The sequence below is a fragment of the Bos mutus genome, chromosome 14 (assembly GCF_027580195.1).
Source record: "Bos mutus isolate GX-2022 chromosome 14, NWIPB_WYAK_1.1, whole genome shotgun sequence".
Lineage (NCBI taxonomy): Eukaryota > Metazoa > Chordata > Mammalia > Artiodactyla > Bovidae > Bos > Bos mutus.
The window spans coordinates 65,788,069-65,811,651 of NC_091630.1; the positions used below are offsets into that span (position 1 = coordinate 65,788,069).

The window sequence follows — 23,583 nt, forward strand, 5'->3', positions numbered from 1 at the left end:
AGAGTGCGGTTGCAAACTTTTTGTTTGTCCTTCCCCAACTGTTGCACACAAGGGGCAATTCATTAAGGTCATGTGTGCGTGCATGCTAAGTTGCTTCAGTTGTGTCCGACTCTGTGCGTCTCTATGGACTGTAGCCCGCCAGGCTCCTCTGTCCATGGGATCCTCCAGGCAAGAATACTGGAGTGGGTTGCCATGCCCTCCTCCAGGGGATCTTTCCGAGCCAGGGACTGAACCTGCATTTCTTATGTCTCCTGCATTGTCAGCTGGGTTCTTACCACTAGCACCACTGCCACCTGGGAATCCCCTTTATTAAGGTCAGGAAATTGCTATTCAAGGTTCTTCCTGGTCTAAAGGCAGCATCTAGAGTTACCAAGTACTTGGCCACATTCTCATGCCAATAGAGAGAGCTGGGAGGACCAAAGATCATTCTGGCATTAAAGTGTTAAAGCCCTCTCTTGCACTCATGCCTCAGTGTGTCTTGTTTAAAAACTTATTATGCAAAATATAAGTTGGGTTCCCAAGCGGTTTCTGGGCTGGTTGGCAAACTTGAAAACACGCTAGCATCAACTGGTGGATAAACTTAAGTAGCAATGCCAGGGTACCAGCTTCAGCTGATGAACTCGAATGCACTAGAGGTGGGCTTCCTAGGGAAAAATGTTTCACAGGTGCTTCTAACGTGCAACTGTGTGTCCTCTGGAGACCTACTTTGCTGGCCTCTCTGTGCCCTGCATGGGTTAGTCAGCACTTGTGTTTTCCTGGTTACAGTTCTAACCCCACCACTGGCCCATCTCCTGGAATCTTCATCGGCTCCCTAGGGGAATTTCCAAAATGTGTTGGTCTTGAGGCATGGTGTAAACCCATTTTTGAAAAAGTGACCTTTCATAAGTGGGTAAGTTTCTGCTTTTAGAGATTTTAAATCATCTTTAAAAACCACAGTTAAAACTGTGTTTAAGCCATTGGTGGTATGGAGAGAAGTGGGTAGAGGCAGTGAGTGTAGCCTAAAGCCAATTAAGCAAAGGTACAAACGTTATATAAAAACCTCTCCAATTTATCATCAAATTTCTGATTCTAAAAGTTCCACAAAATTTTCATGCTATCTGATAAAAATCATAACACTGAGATAGGATTGGTGGCCATCTTTTTCATTCCCTCTGCCTGTCTCTTTTATGGAGATTGATAGCCAGTATGAATACGATTCATTTTTAAAAATGTACTTTGTCTTTAAAGAGGTTAAACAAATTTGAAGGCGTCAAAGTTGATTCTTCTGGTACTGAGGAATCATTGTAGTATTAAGAAACCATTAGGCCAAAGCAGTAGGATGAGGATAAAACACTGGCAAGCTACTTTGCAAAGTTGCTTTAAGGATAAGAAGACTATTTGAGAACAACTTAAGTGTCTTAAGTTCCTTAGAAGAAAACCCTCAAAATGTGGTGCCTATCATTAAAATGTTTAAGCTCTTTATAAAAATAACATTTCTCAAATTACAGAGGACTCTAACAGTGAAGAGGAAAAAAAGATTATTCTTTCCAAAATAGATATTTTCCCCCTCTTTCTGAACCTAATAACAGAAAGCATTCAACAGTTTCTTTAACTTCAAGATTAGGAGATTGTGCTCATACTGTTAGACACAAGTTCTTCATGCTGAGTTTTAATCGAGAGCAAAGGGCATGATTCTCCAGGTATTTTTTTTTTAAGTAGAAAATCATTTTTTTTTTTTTATCAACCAAATTGAAAAGGTCTTTCAGGGAGAATAAACAATAATGTTTTAAACACACAAGAAGATTTAATAGTCAACTAGTCTAAAAATTAAGTCTGGAAAAGCTTACCAATTATAAAATCTTGTCATAAAAGTCAAAAATATTAATTGAATTCCCAGAAATAAAATTGCCTTGTGTGATCAATTAGAGTTGACTCTTATAAACAGTAATTTTGACAGGTAGGTAATAACAAATATTAGTAGCTGACTTTGACTAACATATTCCGGTCTGCAGAAAATTTCCATGTATGTTACTGAGTTTCACAGCTACTCTGTGAAGTTAGGTTATTCTAAGTCCTTCTGACACTTGGGAGCGTGAGGGTGAAACAACGGAAAGACGTGGAGCTGAGATCTGACCGCAGGCCACTTTACTTTCAGTCCTTTGCTTGTATGGAGCTCCTCCTTGTCGCAGCTAAAGAGTCTGGACTTTAACTGCCGGTTTCAGATTTGGGTATCTTCGCTTATGTAGCTTTGTCACCTTGGACAGGTCATTTTACTTCTCTGTACCTCTCTCTTTATGTAAACAGAGAATAAAAGTACCTACACTTTACATGGTTAATGGAAGGCTAAGAGGTATCAGTGCACACAATTGTTTGAACTAGATCTCCACAATTCAACTCCTTTGTTCCTTTGCTTTATCTTATTTCTTGGGGAAAGGAGAACAGGTAGAAAGGAGAACCATCTAAAAATTAACCATATGCTGATCAGTTTGGGATCAAGACATCAGATCTGGGAGACTGGAAACTATTCACTTTGTTAGTGACAAGTTCCAGGTCTTCCTGGGCCTGACTCCAACCAGCCTGCACTGAGTTGTGGGCCAAAATGACCTCCCAGAGTCAGCAGAGTCACACTGAGTGACATGAACATTTCATCAGAAAGGTCTCTGATTGTTATCCCTTTTGGTCTGGAATAAGGGTTCATCTGAAGAGCAGACAGATCTGATCATGGGCCCAGCTCAGAGCTTCTAACCTACAAGAGGCCTGGGTTTGTGTGTGTGTGTGTGTGTTTTAAAATCAGGTCAGTTGGGACAGCCAGGCCTATATCTGCCCAGATGACAGGTGAACAATCCAGGCCTCAAGGGGGCTTGAATGTCATCGCTCTGGCTGAGCCTTTGCAATCATCTGACTCACTGACACGGCACCGAGAAGCACAACAACCCAGGAAAAAGAAAATAAAAACCCGACCGACCAACACCCATAGGGGTAAACTGCCTCCTAATTCTGATCCTAAAACCCAAACAGCTGCTACCTCCCGGATGGAACCGCTGACAACACCACACAAGGGAGCTTAGGGGGAAAAACAGCCACCAAGCAATTAAAAAGAATCAGTAACTTGAAGGTCATGGTTAGGCTTAGCTTGTTTTACTACCTTCATCATTACTATTTTGCTAAAGCTCATTAATTTTTTTTTTCACCCCAACGCAGGGTTTAAAATAGGAAGCAACTGACCCAAGTGGGTAGTTTCAGGCTTGCAGTGAACCTGGGACTGAATATTGTCATCACGTGGCGGTGGAGGGGTGGTGGAAGGGAGTCAGGGAAACAAGGTTCCAACGTGCCTGAACACCCAGCTTTGAGGCTTACACCAGAAATGTCTTAAAAGTTCACACAGAGTCAGCTACAATTGGGCAAGGAGGAAGGCCAGTGAGAATGACCAGAGGGGTATAAAATTTTTAAAACAAGCCAAGGTGCTTTACAACTTGTTTTCTGCTAAATTCTCTCTGGCTAATGTTGCTGCCAGAGCCCATGCTGCCCGCCCTGTGGCTCACATGAGGGATTATGGCGGTCCCTGTCTGGGGCTGCCAATCACAGGCACGTCTTAACAGGATCCATATGGAACGGAAGTCCATCCGGGGAAGGGGAAGTTGAGGAGTCCATTTTCTGCTTTCCTCAAGATGCCCAGGGTCCTAAAAAGTTACTTTTATTCTTATCATGCAGGGGTGGGGGTGGGGGCTACTTCAAGACAAGCTAAAGAGACACTTCAACTTGAGAGTCTGGGTAATCTACAGAGACTTACCCGTACAACATAGTTAAATCTTCTGGAATCCAGAATGGCAGTTGAGAAGTCCAGCCTGTTGAAAGCTTCCCCCAGAGTGCAGTATCCATGGCGCTGAATATGAAAACAGGGGGTGCAGAGGTCAAGTTCTAGAATGATCTGCCGGGACTCTGCCGACCAGCTGGGTGGCTGTCTCAGGTAACCTGCTCCTTTCCTGCACCATGATCAGCTCTTGCTGGGAACCTCCACCCCTACCCCTCACCCCCGTGAGCCACAAAGATGGGTGGTTCAGCAGACAGTTGCTTAGTCAGTGACTGAAGTCATGATGTGTACCCCGTGGGCCCTTGTCCTCCGCATGCACTTGCTTGTTGAGGAATGGTTGGGAGATGGATATGTGATATATGTTGATCACGGGAACATACTTCTGGGGGGAGAATTAACCCTGCCTGTGTTAGCTCTGTCTGCCACCCTGCCTCACGTCTCTAGGGCTTTTCTCACTGTGATCATCAGAAGCGTTTTTAAGGCTTCACGAAGGAGCCAGGAAGTTTTGGTCTTTCCCCTGTGAATGCACAAGGCACTGAGGGTGGAAAACCCTGACTCACAGCCCCAGCTCTACTCCTAGTACCTGGGTGGTCTCGGGTATATCACTGTCTCCCTCTCAGGGCCTCAAATCACAGAGGGAACTAGTTCTCCAAGGGCCCTGACAGTGACAGAAATTCTATCAATCTACCATGCAAATTTAGATCTTACCACATCGTGTTCTCTTCTGCATCTTGTTTGCGCAGTGTCGCACCAGGCAGGCACAAACACTTCTGCTGTGTTTAGTAAGTAAACCTCCAGGGCTAAAATGAACTGAGTTGAAGTCTAAAACTGATGTTAGAACAAAAGGGAGGCACTGTCCTGAGGGAAAGGCTGGAACTTTATAACAGTACATTTGAGATGGGAATATTCATCTCCATAAAGCACTTTTACAGTCATCATCTCACTGAACAACTGGGGAGTCCACCTAGTGACTTTTGCCTCTATCTCTGTAGCCCCAAACTCTGATGGTTGGCTAGGCAGTGGGCTGCAAGCTACCACCACCCACACCCAAGGAGACAGTCCTATATTCTCCCAGGGCAGGTATAAAACTAAGCATTCTCCTTAACAGATGAGTGCTCACCTCTTTAGTACTTCCTTTGTGAACATAGATCCATTTTTCTTGGTGGAAATCTAAAAAGACAAACAAAAAAACCCAATAGCTTTAAAATTTACAACATGCCCAAGATTTTGCATTTATTTTTCATTTATTCCAAAGTGTTAACAAGTTTTGACAGAAAATACAAAGACTCTACTGACAGTCTAAGGGGATGCAAATGCCTAATTTCTGCAGTGTATAAATACCAGAGTTATAATTTACTTTGTTGAAGGCATTTCAAGTCTTTGATACTCAGATCGAGTATACCAAAGCTCCAAATTAAAGAAAAAAAATCTAATACCCAAGTACAAGTTGGTGTTAAATGCCAAGCCTACAAGTTAAACAACGCCTTAAAGAGTAGAAATAAAACAGATAACATGAGAAAGCCATGCAGTACAGATGGAATCAACTAAAGATCTGTAATTCCTGCTTATTAACAGAAATTTAGACTCTCTGTTCATACATCCAGCATCTAGAACTGTTACTAGTATTTATACAAGGAAAGAGGGGGGGAAAATGTACATTCAAAGCCTCAAAACCCAGTTCCAAATGAAAGCACACACTGCTGGGCTGACCGTATTACTGAATAATAACTAAACTGTCAATATAAGTGACAAGCTGGGAAAAAACACCCCAACTAGCAACTGACTTATAAACACAACTATAAAGAATACATTAATCTCACTCCTAAAACGCACAACCACGTTTTTGAGTGCAGAGATCCCTGTAACCTCTGTCAATGACACAGTCAATGTGAAAGCCAATGCCAAACACGTGAGGTGTGATTCCCGCCCCCGACCGCCCCCGCTCCCGCCCCAAGAACCAATCAAAACGATCTACAGACAGCTTTCTTTCTTAAGTTCAAAACAAACAGCTTACACTGAGTTTTGGTTTTGCTATTCAGCATGTCCTTCTTTCTCTTCTTGGCTGCAACGTCATAGTTCAGGCTGTTGAAAAGATTCTCCTTATTGTATACTTCCTTGCTGCAGTAACTAGGAATAACAAGACCAGAGGGGATGAGCTGTAACAGTTATACTTTAACATGAGCTGTTTCTATAAATAACTCACTGCAGTTATAAAACTCAATCATATGTGCTCCTCAAACAAAGCAATAAAATAATCACTCAAAAGAAGTCTGCACAGGCCCAAACTTGCCTCTTTTAGGAAGAAAATAGTGTCACATCTCTATGGAAGACAGGGATGGGGACTTCTACTCGTTTTGAATGCCCAACGGTGTTTGCCATTGTATTAGCTACATAGTTCTGCACTCTTTAAGAGCCACCCAGGGTACAGCAACATTATTTTAAGCAAAAATTATGAATGGGTGGGGAGGGAGGAAGAGGAAGGGCTACTGTTATCACTATAATATACAATATTTTCATTTTGCAAAAATCATCCACCTCAAGCTGCTTTTAAAAAAATAGCTTTATGGAGATATGATTCACATACCATATGTTTGACCTATTTATTTATTTTTAATTAACTTATTTTTTAATTGAAGGATAATTGCTTTACAGAATTTTGTTATTTTCTGTCAAAAATCAACATGAATCAGCCATAGGTATACATGTGTCCCCTCCCTCTTGAACCTTCCTCCCATCTCCCTCCCCATCCCAAGCTGCTTTTAACTAGCATGCTCCCCTCCTGTCTTTAAAACATTTACAGAAGTCTGACTTATAGACTGTATTTCTAGGAGGTGTTCAGCATATAGGATTAGTTGTTTAGGTTTCATATCATTCCTTGACTAACACTAGACATCATGTTGTGAGGTGAAGACCTTGAGTCCTAAATGAAACAAGCTGAATTTACAATTCACACATCTGTTAGGGCTGAAAAGACAGAACTGGTCAATTCACAGGTCACTAAACAATGTATAGTTTCACCTTGGGTTGGGGCATATTTCCTTCAGTAAGCTTAGCTGTCTCTGGGGGGCTGATGGAGTTCTATTATGTAATGGGACTTGAGAGGTAAATCTCCAAAGAGTTTCCGCAGAAGAAATGCAGGAGAAATATTGAGAAGATACAATGAAAAGATCCCCTTACCCCTACCTCCCAACTCCCATGGGGTATGCGTATGCCAGGCAGGATTTTTATTTTTTTCAAGCAAGATTTATAATGTCAACCAGTAAAACATCAACTGTTTTTTTTTTTTTTTTATTTTTACTTACATCAACCATATATTAGAGCCCTTTAACTTTCTGAATTAAATTGTGATTTGATTTATATCGTTTGGACCAATATCTGTTGGATAAGATGAGGCACACCTGCACTTCTACATGTTATGAGTATTATGTAAAAGAGAAAAGAGGGGTTGAAAAACAATCTCCGGTATCCTATTACTATCAATACAATGATCTCTCCAGTACTTCAATAAGTACAATAAGTATCTTGCTAACATGCTTACACGTGACAGCACCAACAATATACTCAGTGTTTCTGGACCCAGAGGGATAGGCTAGATGGATAATCAGTCATTTGTTAATCTTCCCTCAGAAGGCCAAGCTTAATACCATTTATTGAACTTCCTAATATCATTAGCCCTCTCCTTCTCATCCTGGGATACAGGATACTTTGAGGTTTCAGCGGGTTTACTGTAGAAATGCCCTATCTTAGGGAACACTAAGTCTTACTGAGCCCAGGGTGAATGTTTTGGGCCTGGCTTTGTGTCACACGTGAGTGTGTATTTGCTTGCACAGCTCTAGGGGCACAAAACCACTGAGCAGCCAGCTGCCCTGCGCCAAGTTCAGCAGGGTAAGAGGGGCAGAAGAAACAGAGAGCGGAATTCGGAGTCCTTAGAGCTAATTTAAGAAATTTCTGTCAACGCTGAGGAGAAGGGAGGAAAATGGAGTCACTTGACTGGTCCATGATGTACCAAAGCTGAGAACAGCTTTAGAAAACAAAGTGGAGGCCATTTTGTGTAAAAATATCACACGAAGACTTATTTTTAAAGGAAACACACACTGGCACCATGAGCAGACACCTACAGCCTGGATTCCACACAGAGAGCACCACAAAATGAAGCTGTCTTATTCTCAATCACACATTTAAGGGTTAGTGGAGCATTTTCGGAGCCTGGGCCATAGATGGTGACCATTCCTTAGCAATGTTAAATATTTATCTTTCATCTTATTCTTTTCTAATTGAAAACATTCCTCAAAGGAATTTGAGCACTTGCTTTCCTCAGAAATAACAATAACCTGCTTTAAGCCCGAGTGACTCATTTCCAAAGCTAGTTTAAGAAGAATTGGACATAACTGATGACGCTCTCCCACTGGAGAATGTAGAAAAGCTTTAACCAAAGAGAAACCCTGCACTTTTCACTTAGGTTTTGGACCTCAGAGGTAGGGCCTTGAAGGAAGAACTACGGGGTTTATTTGTGTTGCCTGCTTATATGTTTTCTTTTAAGCAATAATATATTCAGTTAGAGGCTATTTTGAGAGTTCAATTATGTCCATTTCAAGAAAATGCAAAGCCAATGGAAAATTACAACTGAAATTTTGAACAAGAAAAGCCATCATCATTTAGGAACCATGACTTTTCTTTTTTTTTAATAAGCAAAACCATTTAAAGAGACTGTCTTCTTCATTAAATGCAACAGTAACCAGTAACTTGCTATTTTATAGTCAGTTCTAACTAATCTTGATTTTTATAGGCACAGGCCTAGACTAAGAAAAAAAAGACCTCTTCCAGCCCTGTACTGTCATCACACACATACCAAGATACTTAAAGACAACTTTAGAAAAAATGAAAGATTTCAAAATAAGTGCATTTGGCAGCAGAGACAAAGGGAGGGAAGAAGAAGAAAAAAAAGAAGTCCTATTTCTCATTTGTAATTGACCATTTGGAGAAAGCTGTGGCCTACTCCTAAGGCTTAGTTGTAGATGAAGGCCAATGAGAGTTCTAGGCTAATTTGCTCCAATACATACCCAAACTGTCAGACTCACAGGGCGAGAACCCCATTGTTGAGGCAAAACAAACAGCCTAGTGTATGAAGCCCTGAGAACACTGCCTTGTACACGGTAAACGCTCATAAAAATATTAACTATTATTTTATTTGCTTATTCACTATTTTATTTGCTTGTTTTTATTTGTGCACCCAGGGCACAAGGGTAAACTTCCTGCTTCCTGGTTCAGCCTTAGCTGTACTTTTGGAGTTTTCAGAGGCACCACTGCAGGCTTGCAGAAGAGTGGCCCAGGCTCAGGGAGCTGAGATTACTCATCTGGGGGGTGGGGCGGGGCAGGGCTGGGGGTTATTGGTGAGCAGGACTGCTTCCGAGGTGGCTCAATCACCAGTTCCTTGAAGCCTTGGATCGCCCTAATTCCTGCTGAACTCTTTCCTTGAATTTTCTTCATCTGCCCAAATGTAACACTTGCCATTCCTCTTAGGTAGTTTCAACTTTTTCACAAGGCGCCCTCCTTGAAGTTTATCTGAAATCCTCCCTTGATCTCAGTTCAGGGCACTTAGCTGTGATGGGGTTTTGGAACATTCTGCTGCTGGAAGAAGACAGCCGGGGACACAGACAGAATGGCCAGCAGGGTCCAGAGAAGGTGCTCTGGGCAGAGAAGCTGTGGTCCACACACAAAAATCCCCATGGTCCCCAGGTTGCAACACACCAAAGGCACCCTCACCCCAGCTGCCTCCCCGCGCCCCCCCCACTACTCTTGTCCAGGCAGCTCACAGAATGGGAGGTGGAATCAGACTAAGTGCCTGAGGCCTCTTTTGCAGGCCTCCGTTGCACATCCACCCCCCTCCCTCTTTTTCAAAAGGGCCTGCCTTTTGTTTTCTCCTAACAGGAGAGGCATTCAGCTTCACCTGAGTAGGTAGGCTGGCAGCCCAAACCTGACATCACAGGGCAACATCACCAGGACTGAAAACAGGAGGGATATTTGAGCCTGCAAACCCGGGTCTCAGAAGGCCAACAGCTTTGAAGAAATTGGCAGACTTCTCATGTGAAGTAGGGAAGGGATTGTTTACAATTGCTGGGAGAAAAAAAATACTCTGCAAACAAATAGGCAGCTGCTTTGCTAGGAGCTACCAAATGAGTCCTCAAATCTGACTCATCCAAAAGCCCCAAGTGGTCACTAAATGGATCACCATTTGTCATGATGGTGGTAAGGTGGCAGTTCTAGCTCAGATGGCCTGAAAAGCGAGGAAAGAAAGGAGTTTCAAGAAGGGGAGAGAGGGGTGGGAAGCTAAGGGCAAACTTCCGTGGTAAGGTAAACCTGTCTCCAGGTCTCCCCTACAGAGAGAGAGGCACCACTATTCTAAATAGGAGTGACACCAGCTTATCTCCCAGAGCAGATTCAGTGTGAATGTTTATGCCAAGCAGAGCCTCTGATTTGGAAACTCTCCTGCTGAACCCACTGGTCTGTCTCCCACTGAGGAACAGCCTACGCTTGTATCTGGGTGAGCCGCTGGGACACAGCTAAGCAGACCATGGCTGCACCTCCCTAGAAGAATCCAAACTATCACCTCAATAAAGTCCAAAATATTAGATCCTCACTTCTTAGGAATGAGGAGGAAGGAAGGAAGGAAAGAAGCTTCCATTCCTACTATACTAAAAAAGAAGGTTTTAGTCCAGGGAGAAAAATTTAGGCCAAATAGGCAACTAGAGTCCCTAAAAGAGTCTAGAGACAGCAGTTGGTCTTTTTATTTTTCTGTAAATTTTCTGAGTTTCTATAAGTAAGATTTCTTTAGAGTGCTCCCCAACCTCCCCAGGGACGACCTCAAAGTGTCTTTAAAGTAAAGGTCAATGTGCTCTCGTCTTCCCTGGCAGACCCCCAAGATTAATTACTTTTATTTTTTTCCACTGGAAAACAAAAAGTGATGCTTCACAAATCACAAACAGGTGCGGGGCCCTGGAGGTCAGGACGCTGAAATAACCATATTTCCTTGATAGTTTTTGTAAAATTGAGTGCCAGGGGCTCAGCCAAACAACCACTGGTAAACCTGAGTGGAAGCTGGCCCTCCTACAGGATTCTCCACCGAGGTCAGTGTAAGGGCTGGGGGTGGGGAGCAGTGGTTTTCACCAAAGGCCACGGGTTAAGTCACCCAAGGGTGAGCAGGTTGCACTGATCCCCTCTGGGCCAAATGGCAGCGATGCGGATGCCAACTGTGGTGATGAGGGCTGACAGATTCCAGGCCGTCTAACTCCTTAGTCGCTGCTTCTGTGTTATTAAACGGGGTGGAGGTGGGGCATCAGGCTCCTCGGAAACTCAGATTTTCCACCACACTGACAGTTCAGGTGGAACTTGACTCCAGAGGCTCACCCAAGCCAGGTGGACTTTCTGCAGGGGATGGGCATCACTTGAAATGGGGGCGCACGCACTACTCAAAGAAAACGACGGAAAGGGCCACTGAGGAAACAGGTGCAAAGACGCGGTCCTCCCACAGGCCGAGGGCTTGTGGGGTTCTCAGCCCGCCTCCCTCCCCTCCTCCGCAGCTCTGCCTCCTCGGGTCTTTACCGTCGCTCTGCCAGCACGGATGCCCCAGGGACCATCTGGTCGCCCCTTCCTGGTTACTCATCCTCCCTGCCCACTCTGTGGTCGTCTGTGCGTGGGAAGAGCCTGGAGGCGCGGCGGGCGGGACCCGTGTCCAATCCTGTCTCAGACTTGTGCTCAGAGCCCCCCCACCCCAGGGTCCACCCCAGGGTGAAGGTCATGCGGCCCACTAGCCGGCGTTCACCCCCCACCCCCACCCCCCACGCAAATCGCACGACGCTGGTGTCCTTTAAGGCAGTGGACCCTTGAAGTTGGGTCTAAGTTTTAGCGTTTGGGGATAAGATCAGTTTCTCAGAGGGACCAGGATTCTGTAAGAAGTGCCCACTTGGAGACGCTGACCTTGAACAATAAGAGAAACCAAACACTCGTGCTCTGGCGACATCTCTGCAGAAACCCGGGATAAGTCACTTCCATCCTTCTGGTCCGGGGCTCCCTCCTCACCCTGTTCCGGCCTGCCTGCGTCCCATTCACCCGCCCCCGACTCCGAGAGGCCAGCCCGAGTCTGTCCACCGCAGCTGAAGTTGGTGGCGACCCCCTCACCTGCCGAGGTCGCTCACGAAGCTGCCGCTCTTCTCGTCCAGGAAGCGTTTCCAGCCATCCGCCGTCTTCACCCAGCTCTGCCCCGGCGACCGCCAGTCCTGCCCGAGGAATGGCATGACACTGCCGAGGGATGCGACGGATGGGCGCGACGGACTGATGGACGGGGACCTGCCTGGCGGCCTCGGGGGCGCGCCTGCCCTGGGCGGCTGCTCGGGGGTACTTGGGGGCCGGTGAGGGAGCGGCTGCGGGATCCGGGGGTGCGGAGCGAGGTGCCGGCGCTCGCGGAACGCACGGTAGAGGGTCGCGGGGCGCGCGAAGCTCGCTGCAGTGCAGCGCTGCGGTCCGGGCCGCCGTATTTATCTTGGGCCGCCGGCCGCGGCTCTTTGTTGCCGGAAGAGCCGCCTGCTCTTAGCCCGGCCCCTCCAGCCCGGAGGCCACGTGGCTTTGTTTATAGGCTCGACTTGTTTTCCGAGGCGCCCGCGGCTCCAGCTCTTCTGGCTGTTGCACAACCGCTCGCCGATGGAAACTTGAAGCCGCGCTGCGGGGCCGAGGCTCCCACTGCCCCCTCCGCCCCTGGCCCCTCTGCGCCCCCTTCCCGCACGCAAAGAGCGCAGCTGCTGCGGCTCGAGCGCGAGGCAGGGCGCTCGGGGAAACTGCACCCAGTCCTCCTGCAGCTCCCGGCCTGGCGAGGTGCGGGGAGGACTAGGCCCGGGCGGCGTCTGGATCGCTGCGGATTCGGGGTGGGGGGAAAGGAGGCTCCCCGCCTCCCAGCCCCGAGCTGTCACAGTCGAGCCCCGCGGTTCCGAACGGCCTCGCGGGAGCTGACCCGGCACTGCGCAGCCCGGAGCCGGGTAGCGGGGTGCAGCCTCCTGGCCTCTCTCACTGCCTAGACCTCGATCTCCTCGGCGGAGGAAGGGATCCGCCGTGAGGCGGGGATGGGGAGGAGGAACTCCTCCCTCTGCCTTCGAACTGTTGAAGAGTCTGCTGTCAGACCTGTCCCCCGGGTGGCAAAGGAAGGAGGAGGAGGCCGGGCGGCGGCTGGTCCCCGGGCGGTGGGAGTGGAGAGCAGGGACCGTCCCCTACCCACTCTGCGCGCCCTGGCTGCTGTGGCGCCCGGCCCCGCACAGCGCAGTCGGGGAGCAGGTTAGACATGTCCTAGCTCCGCTCACTGCCGGAGCCTCCCTCTAGGGCGTCGGGGCCTGGGCTTTTGTTCTGAAGAACCGCTAAGCCCCTTCCCCTTCCTTGCTGTTTGGTATCCTCTGGGCTATTAGGCCCTTCTCCGGGAAGAATCAGGCCAGGAGTTTTGTTTTTGTTTTGGTAAGAGTTTCCAGAAAGCCCCTCCGCCCGACTGAAGGGGACTGAAGGAAGTTCGGTCAAAGCCCACAGTGAGGAGGCAATGCCTCCGGAGTCCTAGACCCTCACAGACCTCAGTTTATTCACCTAATCCTCCTAACCGCGAGCAGGGGGTCCAGTCTGGCAGCGATCCAGCCCCTGAGAAAGTTTAAGCCTATGACTTAGCCAGGGTCACAAGGCTTGTTTCTTCACAACCCACTGTACAGTCTGAAATCACCCTGTTTGCTTTTTGGTAATAAGTTTTACCACTCTCTGCAGAATGTAAACTCCGGGGGAGCTCCAGCGTCTTGTTTGGGGAGCATCCCAGCTCCAGCACTTTGCCAGGCTTGGAGACGGCCTTCCATAACTATTTGTCGTATGAGTAGGTGAATGCATATGGGAGGCTGCTGACCTCAGGCTATCATCTTGCTCTTCATGACTTCTAGTTATGGTGCTTTATGATCTGTTCCGTTTGGTGACTGGATTGCAAAGAGTGGTCACAGCAAAGTAAAATCTCCATGCTCAAGAGTTAGCTTCTGCTTGATTCCCTGATACCTCCACAATCCCTCCTCTGCAGCCACCAACTCTTGCTATCTTTAAGGCTCAGAGTAGACAAATTGCGTGTGTCTTGGGAGGGGTACATGTTGGAGGGGAAAGGAGATGTTTTTAATAAAGTCTGTTTTCAAGTAGCCAGAGTTTTCTGATTCAGGTTTTCCACCATAAATAATTTATTAGTGTAGTAATAGTAAAAATAGCTTGTAAAAACACTAAAGAAGGTCCCAAACAAATGATAGTCACTATGATCTGGCTCATAGATGAGATAGTGTTGGGTCTGGCCTTTGTTGGGGAGAGCTGATACCTGCAAGGGAGCATAATTAAGGGATGTGATTATTAAAAATGCGTGCTAGTTTCACATGAGCTATAGCTCTGTAGAAACTACAGAAGGCAGAAGATTTGAATTCTAATTCTGCTAGAGCAACGTATTGTCTGTCTGACCTGGATGAATGACAAATTCTGGAGGCTCAGTTTTCTCAGCTGTCAGGAAAGAATAGAGCCTATAAATGTCTACCTTTCAGGATTGTTTAGAAAGTATTTTAAATGGGATTATTGTTACCAGTTCTTTTCCCTTTGATTGTGTAATGCCCTCACGTGGCACATGGCCTCTTAATAATATGTAATTCCCTGATTCTTTTTTAAAAGTTGAAATATAGTTGACTTACAATATTATGTTAGTTTCAGGTGTAGAGCATAATGATTCAGTATTTTTATAGATTATACTCCATTTAAAGTTATTACAAAATAATGGCTATAGTTCCCTGTGCTGTACAATATATCCTTGTTGAATATCTATTTTGTACATAGTAGTTTCTATCTCTTAATCCTCGACTCCTATCTAGCCCCTCTCCCCACTATTATCCATTACTTTGTTCCCTCTGTTTTGTCTCTTTCTGTTTTGCTATATTCATTTTTATTTTTAGATTCCACATATAAATGATAAAATATTTGTGTTTCTCTGCCTGACTAATTTCACTAAGCATACTATCTTCTAGGTCCATCCGCATAGCTGCACATGGCAGATTTTTGTTCCTTTTTTATGACTGAGTAGTATTGCATTGTGTATATACACCACACCTTCTTTATCCACTTGTCTGCTGATGGATACTTCTGTTGCTTCCATATCTTGACTATTGTAAATAGGGCTGCTATGAACATTGGGGTGCATGTATGTTTTCAAATTAGTGTTTTCATTTATTTTGGATATATTGCCAGGAGTGGGATTGCTGGATCATAGGGTAACTCTTATTTTTAGTGTTTTGAGGAACTTCCGTATTGTTTTCTAGTACTAGTACTAGTTTACATCCCCACTAACAGTGTACATCCATATCGTCATCAACATTTGTTATTTTAGACTTTTTGATAATAGCCATTCTGATAGGTGTGAGTGATATCTTATTTTTGTTTTTATTTGCATTTCTGTAATAATTAGTGATGTTGAGTATCTTTTCATGTGCCTGTTAACTATCTGTATGTCTTCTTTGGAAAAATGTCTACTCAGATCTTCTGCCTGTTTTGTTTTTTTTTTAATCACATTGTTTGTTTTTCTGATATTTGAGTTGTATAAACTGTTTACATAATTTGGGTATTAACTCCTTGTCAATAGTATCATTTGCAAATATTTTCCCTTGTTCAGTAGGTTGTCTTTTCATTTTGTTGATGATTTTCTTTGCTGGGAAAAAGTTTTTAAGTTTAATTAGGTCTCATTTGTTTATTTTTGCTTTTATTTCTTTTGCCTTAGGAGATAGATACAAACAATCTTGCTACCATTTATGTCAAAGAGTGTTCTGTCCATGCTCCCTTCTAGGAGTTTTATGGTTTCAGAGTTTACATTCATGTCTCTAATTTTGAACTCATTTTTGTGTATGGTATGAGAAAATGTTCTAATCTCTTCCTTTTACATGTGGCTATCCAGTTTTCCCAGCACCACCTATTATTGAAGAGACTCTTTTTTCCAGTGTATATTATTGCTCCCTTCGTTTGTAGATTAATTGACCGTAGATTTATTTCTGGGCTCTCTATACTGTTCCATTGATCTAGGTGTCTGTTACTGCGCTAGTATCATGCCGTTTTGATTATTGTAGCTTTGTAATATGAACTCAGTACTTCCCTTATTCTTAACACTGATTCTGGCCATGTAGCTTGCTTTGGCCAGTGGGATGCCAGTGGATGTGATGCGAGCAGAGGATATCATGTGTGTGTTTGTCTGATTGGGCTTGTCTTCTTGTACTTCTACCAAAACCATGACAAGAGAATACTCAGAGTAGCCACTGCTTCTCAAGCCTTGGTCCTAGAATGCAACACGTGGAACAGACAACCCCACTTGTCCCACAGATATGGTAGCAAGAAATAAATATTTATTTTTGAATGCCACTGTGATTATTGTGGTCTCTTATTACACAGAATTCTTGTGTCAGTTGCTGACTAGGGTTGAGTAGATAAAACTCTATGGAAGTTTTAACTTAAAAAATTTAAGCATAAGTAGGAAATCACAATTTTGGGGTCCTTGACTTTTTGGCTAAGAACTAATCTCAGGAAGCTTCAGTGTTTGTCTCTAGTCCTTTGGCTTTCTCCTTCTGTGACTATCATATCTTAGCTCTGCCATTACTAATGTCTGAGTGACTGCTTTAGATTTCCCACACCATTTAAAATCCAGCTTGACACTTTTTCCAACACATGGTTTCCAACCAGGAAGCCTTGTAATGCTGTGAGCCCTTCAAGATAAAGAATGTACTCTGCCACGTCTAAACCAATTACCTTGACTCTGCAAAGGCTGTGGAGTTGGAATCCTTGTCATGACTGAGCAGTTGAGAACCACAAAGACAAAATGTCAGTGTGATGCCTGTGGACTCAAGATACAGAAGCAGAAGGATACTCTGAGAATTTCCCAAGGCCCAGTCTGGGCAGGAGCATGGCCTAGGAGCATGACCTAGGGGCTTGAGCAGTTCACACAATGCAGGTACCCTGGCTGGGTTCCACTGCACAGATACTGAGCCTCTGCCTCTGCTGAACAGCTTTGTGCAACAGACTGATCAGATCACACGCTGGGTATTCGGTTATTTATCTGTGTTTCTCCCCTATGAGGCTGAGAGCTCCTTGTTGGCAGGGCTGTGTCATCACAGTGCCTAGCATAGTGCTTGGTACATAACAGATAAACCATAAATAACACAGTGAATGTTGAGCTAACCCTGGGATGCTGGTAGTGCCACGTCTTTACCTGCTGACACCTTATTATTTCTAAGGACATGACAGAACAAGGAGGTGGGAGGGTAACATTCCCTAGTCCTGCCCTGCATATCTGAATTCTCCAACAGTGATGCCTTACCAGTTGGTGAGGCAAATAGAGAAGGTGGTGGCTTCCCTCGAAATGATGTTTTCATGTGCTTGTTACCTTGATGGCAGATACTAGCCATACTGAAGATAGTGTGCCAAGAACTTCGCAAATGTAATCCTGTTTAACAATCCTCACAAAAGCCTGTGAGCTAGGTACCATTATTCCCATTTTATAGATGAGGAAACTGAGGCTCAGAAGAGTTAAATAGCCTGCCTGGGATAACCCAGCTAGTATGTGGTGGAACCCAGGCTAGTACCCAGTTCAGTTCAGTGGCTCAGTTGTGTCCGACTCTTTGTGACCCCATGAACCGCAGCACGCCAGGCCTCCCTGTCCATCACCAACTCCTGGAGTTCACTCAGACTCACGTCCATCGAGTCAGTGATGCCATCCAGCCATCTCATCCTCTGTCGTCCCCTTCTCCTCCTGCCCACAATCCCTCCCAGCATCAGAGTCTTTTCCAATGAGTCAACTCTTTGCGTGAGGTGGCCAAAGTACTGGAGTTTCAGCTTTAGCATCATTCCTTCCAAAGAAATCCCAGGGCTGATCTCCTTCAGAATGGACTGGTTGGATCTCCTTGCAGTCCAAGGGACTCTCAAGAGTCTTCTCCAACACCACAGTTCAAAAGCATCAATTCTTTGGCGCTCAGCCTTCTTCACAGTCCAACTCTCATATCCATACATGACCACAGGAAAAACCATAGCCTTAACTAGAAGGACCTTTGTTGACAAAGTAATGTCTCTGCTTTTGAATCTAACTTCAATTCCAACTGGAGCCAGATTGACTGGATTCAAATCATAGTTCCCTCCTGAAATGGCTGTGTGACCTTGGGCAAGTTACTTAACCTCTCTGTGCTACTCTTTCCTCATTTGTGAAATGGGAATGATGACAGTACCTACCTCAGAGGGTATTGTGAGGATTTATTGAAGTAATGTGTAAAGTACATATAATAGTGCTACCATCAGTAGTAGTTATTATTATTTTCATGCAAAATTTGCTTAAGTGCATTTATGCCATTTCCCTACCAAATTTTAAGTGTTGAGGACACGGAGCACAGCTCACTTAGCTATTTTCCAGATATGAGACAATGTGTCTATTGGAGCAAACTGTACAATGAAATGATAGTTTACATATTGTTAGTAATTATTTATTGCACTTGAACTCTGGAACTGGGCCTTATTCTTGTTCCAAAGACTGCGTTTTCAAAGTTAAACCTGGCACAGTTGTAGGGTGATTACTACCATGTAAGGCTGTTTAGAGAAACTGTTTGTAGAGAGAACTGTGAAAAACTTGGTAAGTATAATAAATATGATAAATATGTTTCTAATTCAAAATGACATCTTTTTATAGCTTTGACCGAGGGACTGACTTCTTCTCCCTGAAATGTAATGATATTTTGATTTTTCATAGTTTCTCTTTCTAAAAGGGTGTTTTTTGTGTGTGTGTGAAAAATACTTATCAGCAGTAATTGTGAGTTAAAAATAGCTTGTTGGGTTGGGCGGGGGCTGGAATCAACAAGTTTGTTGGCTCAGCCTGTTCAAGTTAGAGTAAATTTTATAAAGGAGGAGTTAGTGTATTTTCAACCTGCTAGTGTTGTCACGAGGATTGTATGTTTAATGCTACGGAAATTTGCATATGACCTTGTGCCTTGGCTGTCTAGGGTAGGGCATCCTTGAAACAGTGTGAAATATGTCTGCTAGGTGTGTTTGAGCAGGAACTGCCAGCTGTGTGTTATTTCTGGGTCCCTGGCTTCCAGGAGTCCTGCCAACAAAATTAAAGTTGGTCGGACACATGTCACTGCAAATATTCTCATTACTTTAATGAGAATCATTTGCTATTCTTCAAATAGGGGCTTGGTTCTGTTTCTGAGAGAGGGTCAAGGACATTTTGCTATAATCCTTCTTTTATAGGTCAACTTTAATGAAAATTCTTTTTTTTCTCTTGATAAGTAGCAGAAAGGATTTGGAGACAAAACTACTAACTTTTGTATAATATAGGGAAATAAATAAAACTGCAACATTTACACCAACAGCCCAGACTTCTAGTGTCTTTTTAAAAAATTCATAGATTTAAAATATGTGAATGTTCAATTTTGTTATATTAAAGTTTTATGTTACATTTGTAATGGATATAAAGCTTTAAATACAGTATGAGTGCTTGAAATTGGCTAAAACTGTCTATAATTCTTCAAATAGTATCTTGAATGGTTGAATAGCAAATCTGAGTTCTGAGATTTCTCCTATGCAAAAGTAGCTCAAACTAAAATTTGCCTAGGCTTTGCGTCTTGTGGTTTACTTACTTATCAGCACTCATGTTCACATAACTTTGTGAGGTATGTGATTTATTCCGTGAATCCAGATGAAGGTGAAGAAACTAATGACCCAGATGAAGAGACTAATGCTCGGGTATGTTAACCACTTACTTGAAAGTCTGCTGATAAAAATGAGAACCAACTTTTAGAGGTTACCGAGTCCACTTCCAAAGAAAAGAAAGTCACTCAGGAACACAGAACTAGTTAGTAGCGGTCCTGGGAACCGAGAAACATGATGCCAAGCCAATAGGGTCAGAATATTCCATTAACCTTTCGTACTGACCACTGTCCCCGAGAAAAGTAACATTTGAAGAAAATTCAAACCTTTGCTTTGCACATTCCAATGATTGGATTTTATCAAGAGTTTCATCAGTGAGTTTGGTCCAAAGAATAGAAGGAAAACGGTCACAGGTATTTGAACCCTTAAAGAGACTCCTCTTCAAAGTTAGGCTTCTGGAGAAACAGCAGATTTGAAAAATCAAGTGCCTTGTAAGTCCTTACTTGACCATCAGACTGAATGCAAATGTACAGCTTGTTATATTTTGACAAATTGTAATCAATGCATGTTTGGATTTGTCAACCCTAGTGATTGGAGAAGGGGTTTATGAATTATGGTGAATGTGTTTCCTCATATGAGTCAGCTACTGATTTGTCAAGTCCTGGAGAAGTCACTTAACCTGTTTGGTGTTCAGTTTTTCACATTTGTGAACACATACGTGGAATAGACATGGTTATACAGTTCTATGACATCATTGGTTGAAGGGTGATCGATAACAATCATTACAAATTTTCACTGGGAAATAGGAAAACAATTCTCTGCTGTGCTTTTTCTTGAGTCAGTTGTCTATTTCTGCCTGTCTTAGCCATGGTTTTCCCCAAAGTCTGTAAGTGAATTTTCTTCTCTGATGTATGCCCGATGCCTGGTGCATAGGAGGTCTCTGTGTATGTACAATTGAATTGCTAAGTCATAGCCTAGAACTGTGGTCTCTGAACTGAAAACCGTTTTACTGTTTGCCTCAGGTGATTCGATAAAAATAAAATGAACCCATGATTTCTTTTAAACAACAGTACATTCATTTCAGGAAGAAGAAGGTAATTTTAAAGGAAGTACAAAATGTTCATCTTTCCCATTTTGACTACTGCCTGAGAAATTCAGTCCCTTAAGAGACATACTATTTTCAACCAGGATTTACTGTTGATAGTAATTAAAGAAATAATTTAGTCTTTTAAACATCTGCTTTGCTAAAAATGGTATTCCATAAAAGCTTTTGCTAAATGTCTTCAAATGGTGTGTTTATTAAAGAGATGGTACGTAAATTAGATTGTTTCTTCTATCAACTAAGTAAAAGGAGTGGTTATCTTTATTCTGTTTTTTGATCATCTTACAGGCTGTAGAATTTATTATAGAATGTCATTAATTCATTGTCTCAGCAAGGACACATCATATCTTTTCTATCTAAAGCAGCTTAGAGAACACAGAGATGACCATTTACTCTCAGAGGGAGTATAGGCCATAGGGAAAGAGAGACACATAAAAATATACTCCTAAAACTGTGTGATATGTGCAGTGATTGAGGTTTGCATGGAAGTCATTGGGACATCCACAGGGAGGGATAAAGCACCAAAGCCAACCTGGGATGGTCAGGCGAGGCTTCCTGGAGTTGCTCCTGGGCTGAGTCTTAAAATGGGAATTCCCTAGTGGCTCAGTGGTAAAGAATCCACCTGCCAGCGCAGGAGATGCAAGTCTGATCCCTGGGTTGGGAAGATCCCCTGCAGAAGGGAATGGCAACCCACTCCAGTATTCTTGCCTGGGAAATCCCATGGACAGGAGCCTGCTGGGCTACAGTCCTTGGGGCCGCCAAAGAGTTGGACATGACTTAGCGACTAAACAACAACAAAGAGCTGATGAAGCAAAAGGAGATAAAGATGGGAGTGGGGTGGCTACGTAGGTGGGGGAGACAGGCCAATGACAAGAGGAGGGGAATGGCACTGGGTGCAGCAAAGTTCAGACCTTGAAGCAGGGAGTGAGGAGAGCTGGGGATGGAGGGCTTGGGGTTGGGGGACATGGCAGAGAGCTCAGTGAGGACTGTTGGAAAGCCTGGGCTTGCTCTAAGCGGTGGGAGCCAGGGAAGAGCTGTCAGCAGGGGAATCTCATGGTTGATGGTGCTGTAGGTACGTATCTCTTGGGTGTCAGAGGGATTAACGGAGAAGCACATGGGACAGGCGACAGGGAACAAGGTAGGAGGATGTCTCCAGGCAGCAGCTGATGAGCGTCAGAGCCAGGAGAGAGGCAGCTGGGGCGATGAGGAGGGGATGGACTTGAGATGCGTGTAGGAGGTAGACACTGCAGGATTTGGCAATCGATTAGATGCAAAGGATGAAGACGGAAGTGCCAAGGAGGGCTTTCAAGATTCTAGCCTAGGTGAAAGGAAAAGTGAATGCTTGGATGGGAGGCTGAAGACTAGAGTCTCATTGTTTGAATGAGGCCTCACTTTCACTGGTTTAAAGTCGAGAACAGAACAAACTCTGTGTTTTCTCTGTCTGGGGGTGGGTAGGGGAGATTGCCTGTGTTGCTGAAAGGACCTTTTCCTACTTGCCCAGAACTGCCCAGAAGGAGGCGGGAACTCTCTTTGGAACAACATCCAGAGGGGCTCTTCTCTTTTGCCCTCCCCTATCTGGTCCATATGAGATGGCTCTTCTCTGCCAGTGGTTGCAGCACACAGCCTTGAACCATGAAATGAAAAGCTCCCTCTTCACAGGCTGTGAAAAATGTTACAAATATATATAGAGCTATTTCTCACTATAAATAAGTTCTAACAAACTTTCTTTTAAACAAATAAGCCAAGAATTATAAAATGCCTAAAACCAAGTGAATGCATTTGTGTTGAAAATTTGTTGTGTGTATGTGTTTACCATCTGGTTAGTAGCACCCTCCTGCTAGCATCCTGATTTAGGGGGGGATACCCCATTGTGTCTTGGTGGGAGGTAGTGCTTATTTCCAAATATAGGACCTGAGGGGACCAGATTTTCTTGCTCCCTGCTGTGGTCGGGTCAGGGACAGACATGTGACTTAGACTTGACTGATTACAAACACTCCCAGGAGAACGATGGAAGGAAGTTGGTGGTTTCTTGTTGGAAGACATTCCTGGCCAGCATCACTGGAGGGGTGCTGCCATAGTCCTTGGGCTCCCTCAGTTCCCACCTATTTTCCACACCTGTTTTTTCAGTCTCTTGCTGATGCTATCGACTCTGATAGTCTTCCAATAAAATCTTTGTGTTCAAGAGAAATCAACAGGGTTGATTTCTGTTGCTTGCAAACAACAATCTTGACAGTATGGAACTCCCATGTAGGAAAGGTATTCAAACACTGGGTCTCACACACACACACACACACACACACACACACCCTCCCCTCCACCCTGCACTCCTTTAAGCCCTGTAGTCTCATGTGCTTACGTGTAAACTGGGGCCAAGGGTTGAGTTAGACCAGAGGATGATTTGTAAGTATTAGGGCTTACCAAAAGAAATCATCTGCTGAGAAAACTGGACTCAAGCCCAGACAGGGGATTTTGGTTTGCACAAAACTGGCAGATTTAGAAACATTGAGACAGAGAAGAATGCTGAGCTGGCCATGTGTGAAAGAAAAAGATGAAGAATTGAAAAGCCGAAAGCTGTAGGTTTTTCTTGTAAATCCATGCCATGTGCATCATCAGGGCAGCAAGACTGAGGCAGAGAAAATTCAGTGGGTGATATTTTATAAGTTTCCTTAAAGTATACATTTTGTTATAAACAACTTCTAAAATTGATGTTTCAGGTGTGGGATTTAGCTTGAAGACAGAAGAGAGGGAGGAACGTCTATTGAATGTGTATTGTGTGCCTGACTTTTAATCTACATTAGTTTATTTAATTCACCCTGAAAATTGCAAAGTAAGTGTAATATCCTGATTTTATTCACAAAGAAATTGTATAGTTAGACTTGCACAGCTTATAAGAGGCCGAATTGGGATCTGAATCTGGGTCTTTTGACCCCAAAACTTATGCTCTTCCTATGACACCATTCTGCCTTCTGAAGTTTATGTGAAACCAACA

At 44.2% G+C, this 23,583-nt stretch overlaps 1 protein-coding gene and 1 long non-coding RNA gene across 2 annotated transcripts in view; both read right to left on the minus strand.

The window, feature by feature from the left end:
* The window catches only part of FBXO32 (F-box protein 32), a 37,697-nt gene extending 24,784 nt beyond the window's left edge, over positions 1 to 12,913 (minus strand). Inside the window, exons 1-4 of the mRNA XM_005891966.3 lie at positions 11,966 to 12,913; positions 5,805 to 5,917; positions 4,911 to 4,960; positions 3,770 to 3,862 (exon numbers count right to left, since the gene is read on the minus strand). Coding sequence (XP_005892028.1) covers positions 3,770 to 3,862; positions 4,911 to 4,960; positions 5,805 to 5,917; positions 11,966 to 12,081 — 372 coding nt within the window. The 5' untranslated portion in view covers positions 12,082 to 12,913. The remainder of the gene's footprint in view (positions 1 to 3,769; positions 3,863 to 4,910; positions 4,961 to 5,804; positions 5,918 to 11,965) is intronic.
* LOC138990710 (uncharacterized) lies at positions 7,065 to 11,959 on the minus strand. The gene is made up of 2 exons (XR_011466793.1): positions 11,765 to 11,959; positions 7,065 to 11,252 (listed from the first exon to the last, which is right to left on the minus strand). It is a non-coding gene; the product is annotated as an uncharacterized lncRNA (long non-coding RNA).
* Positions 12,914 to 23,583: the final 10,670 nt, after the last annotated feature.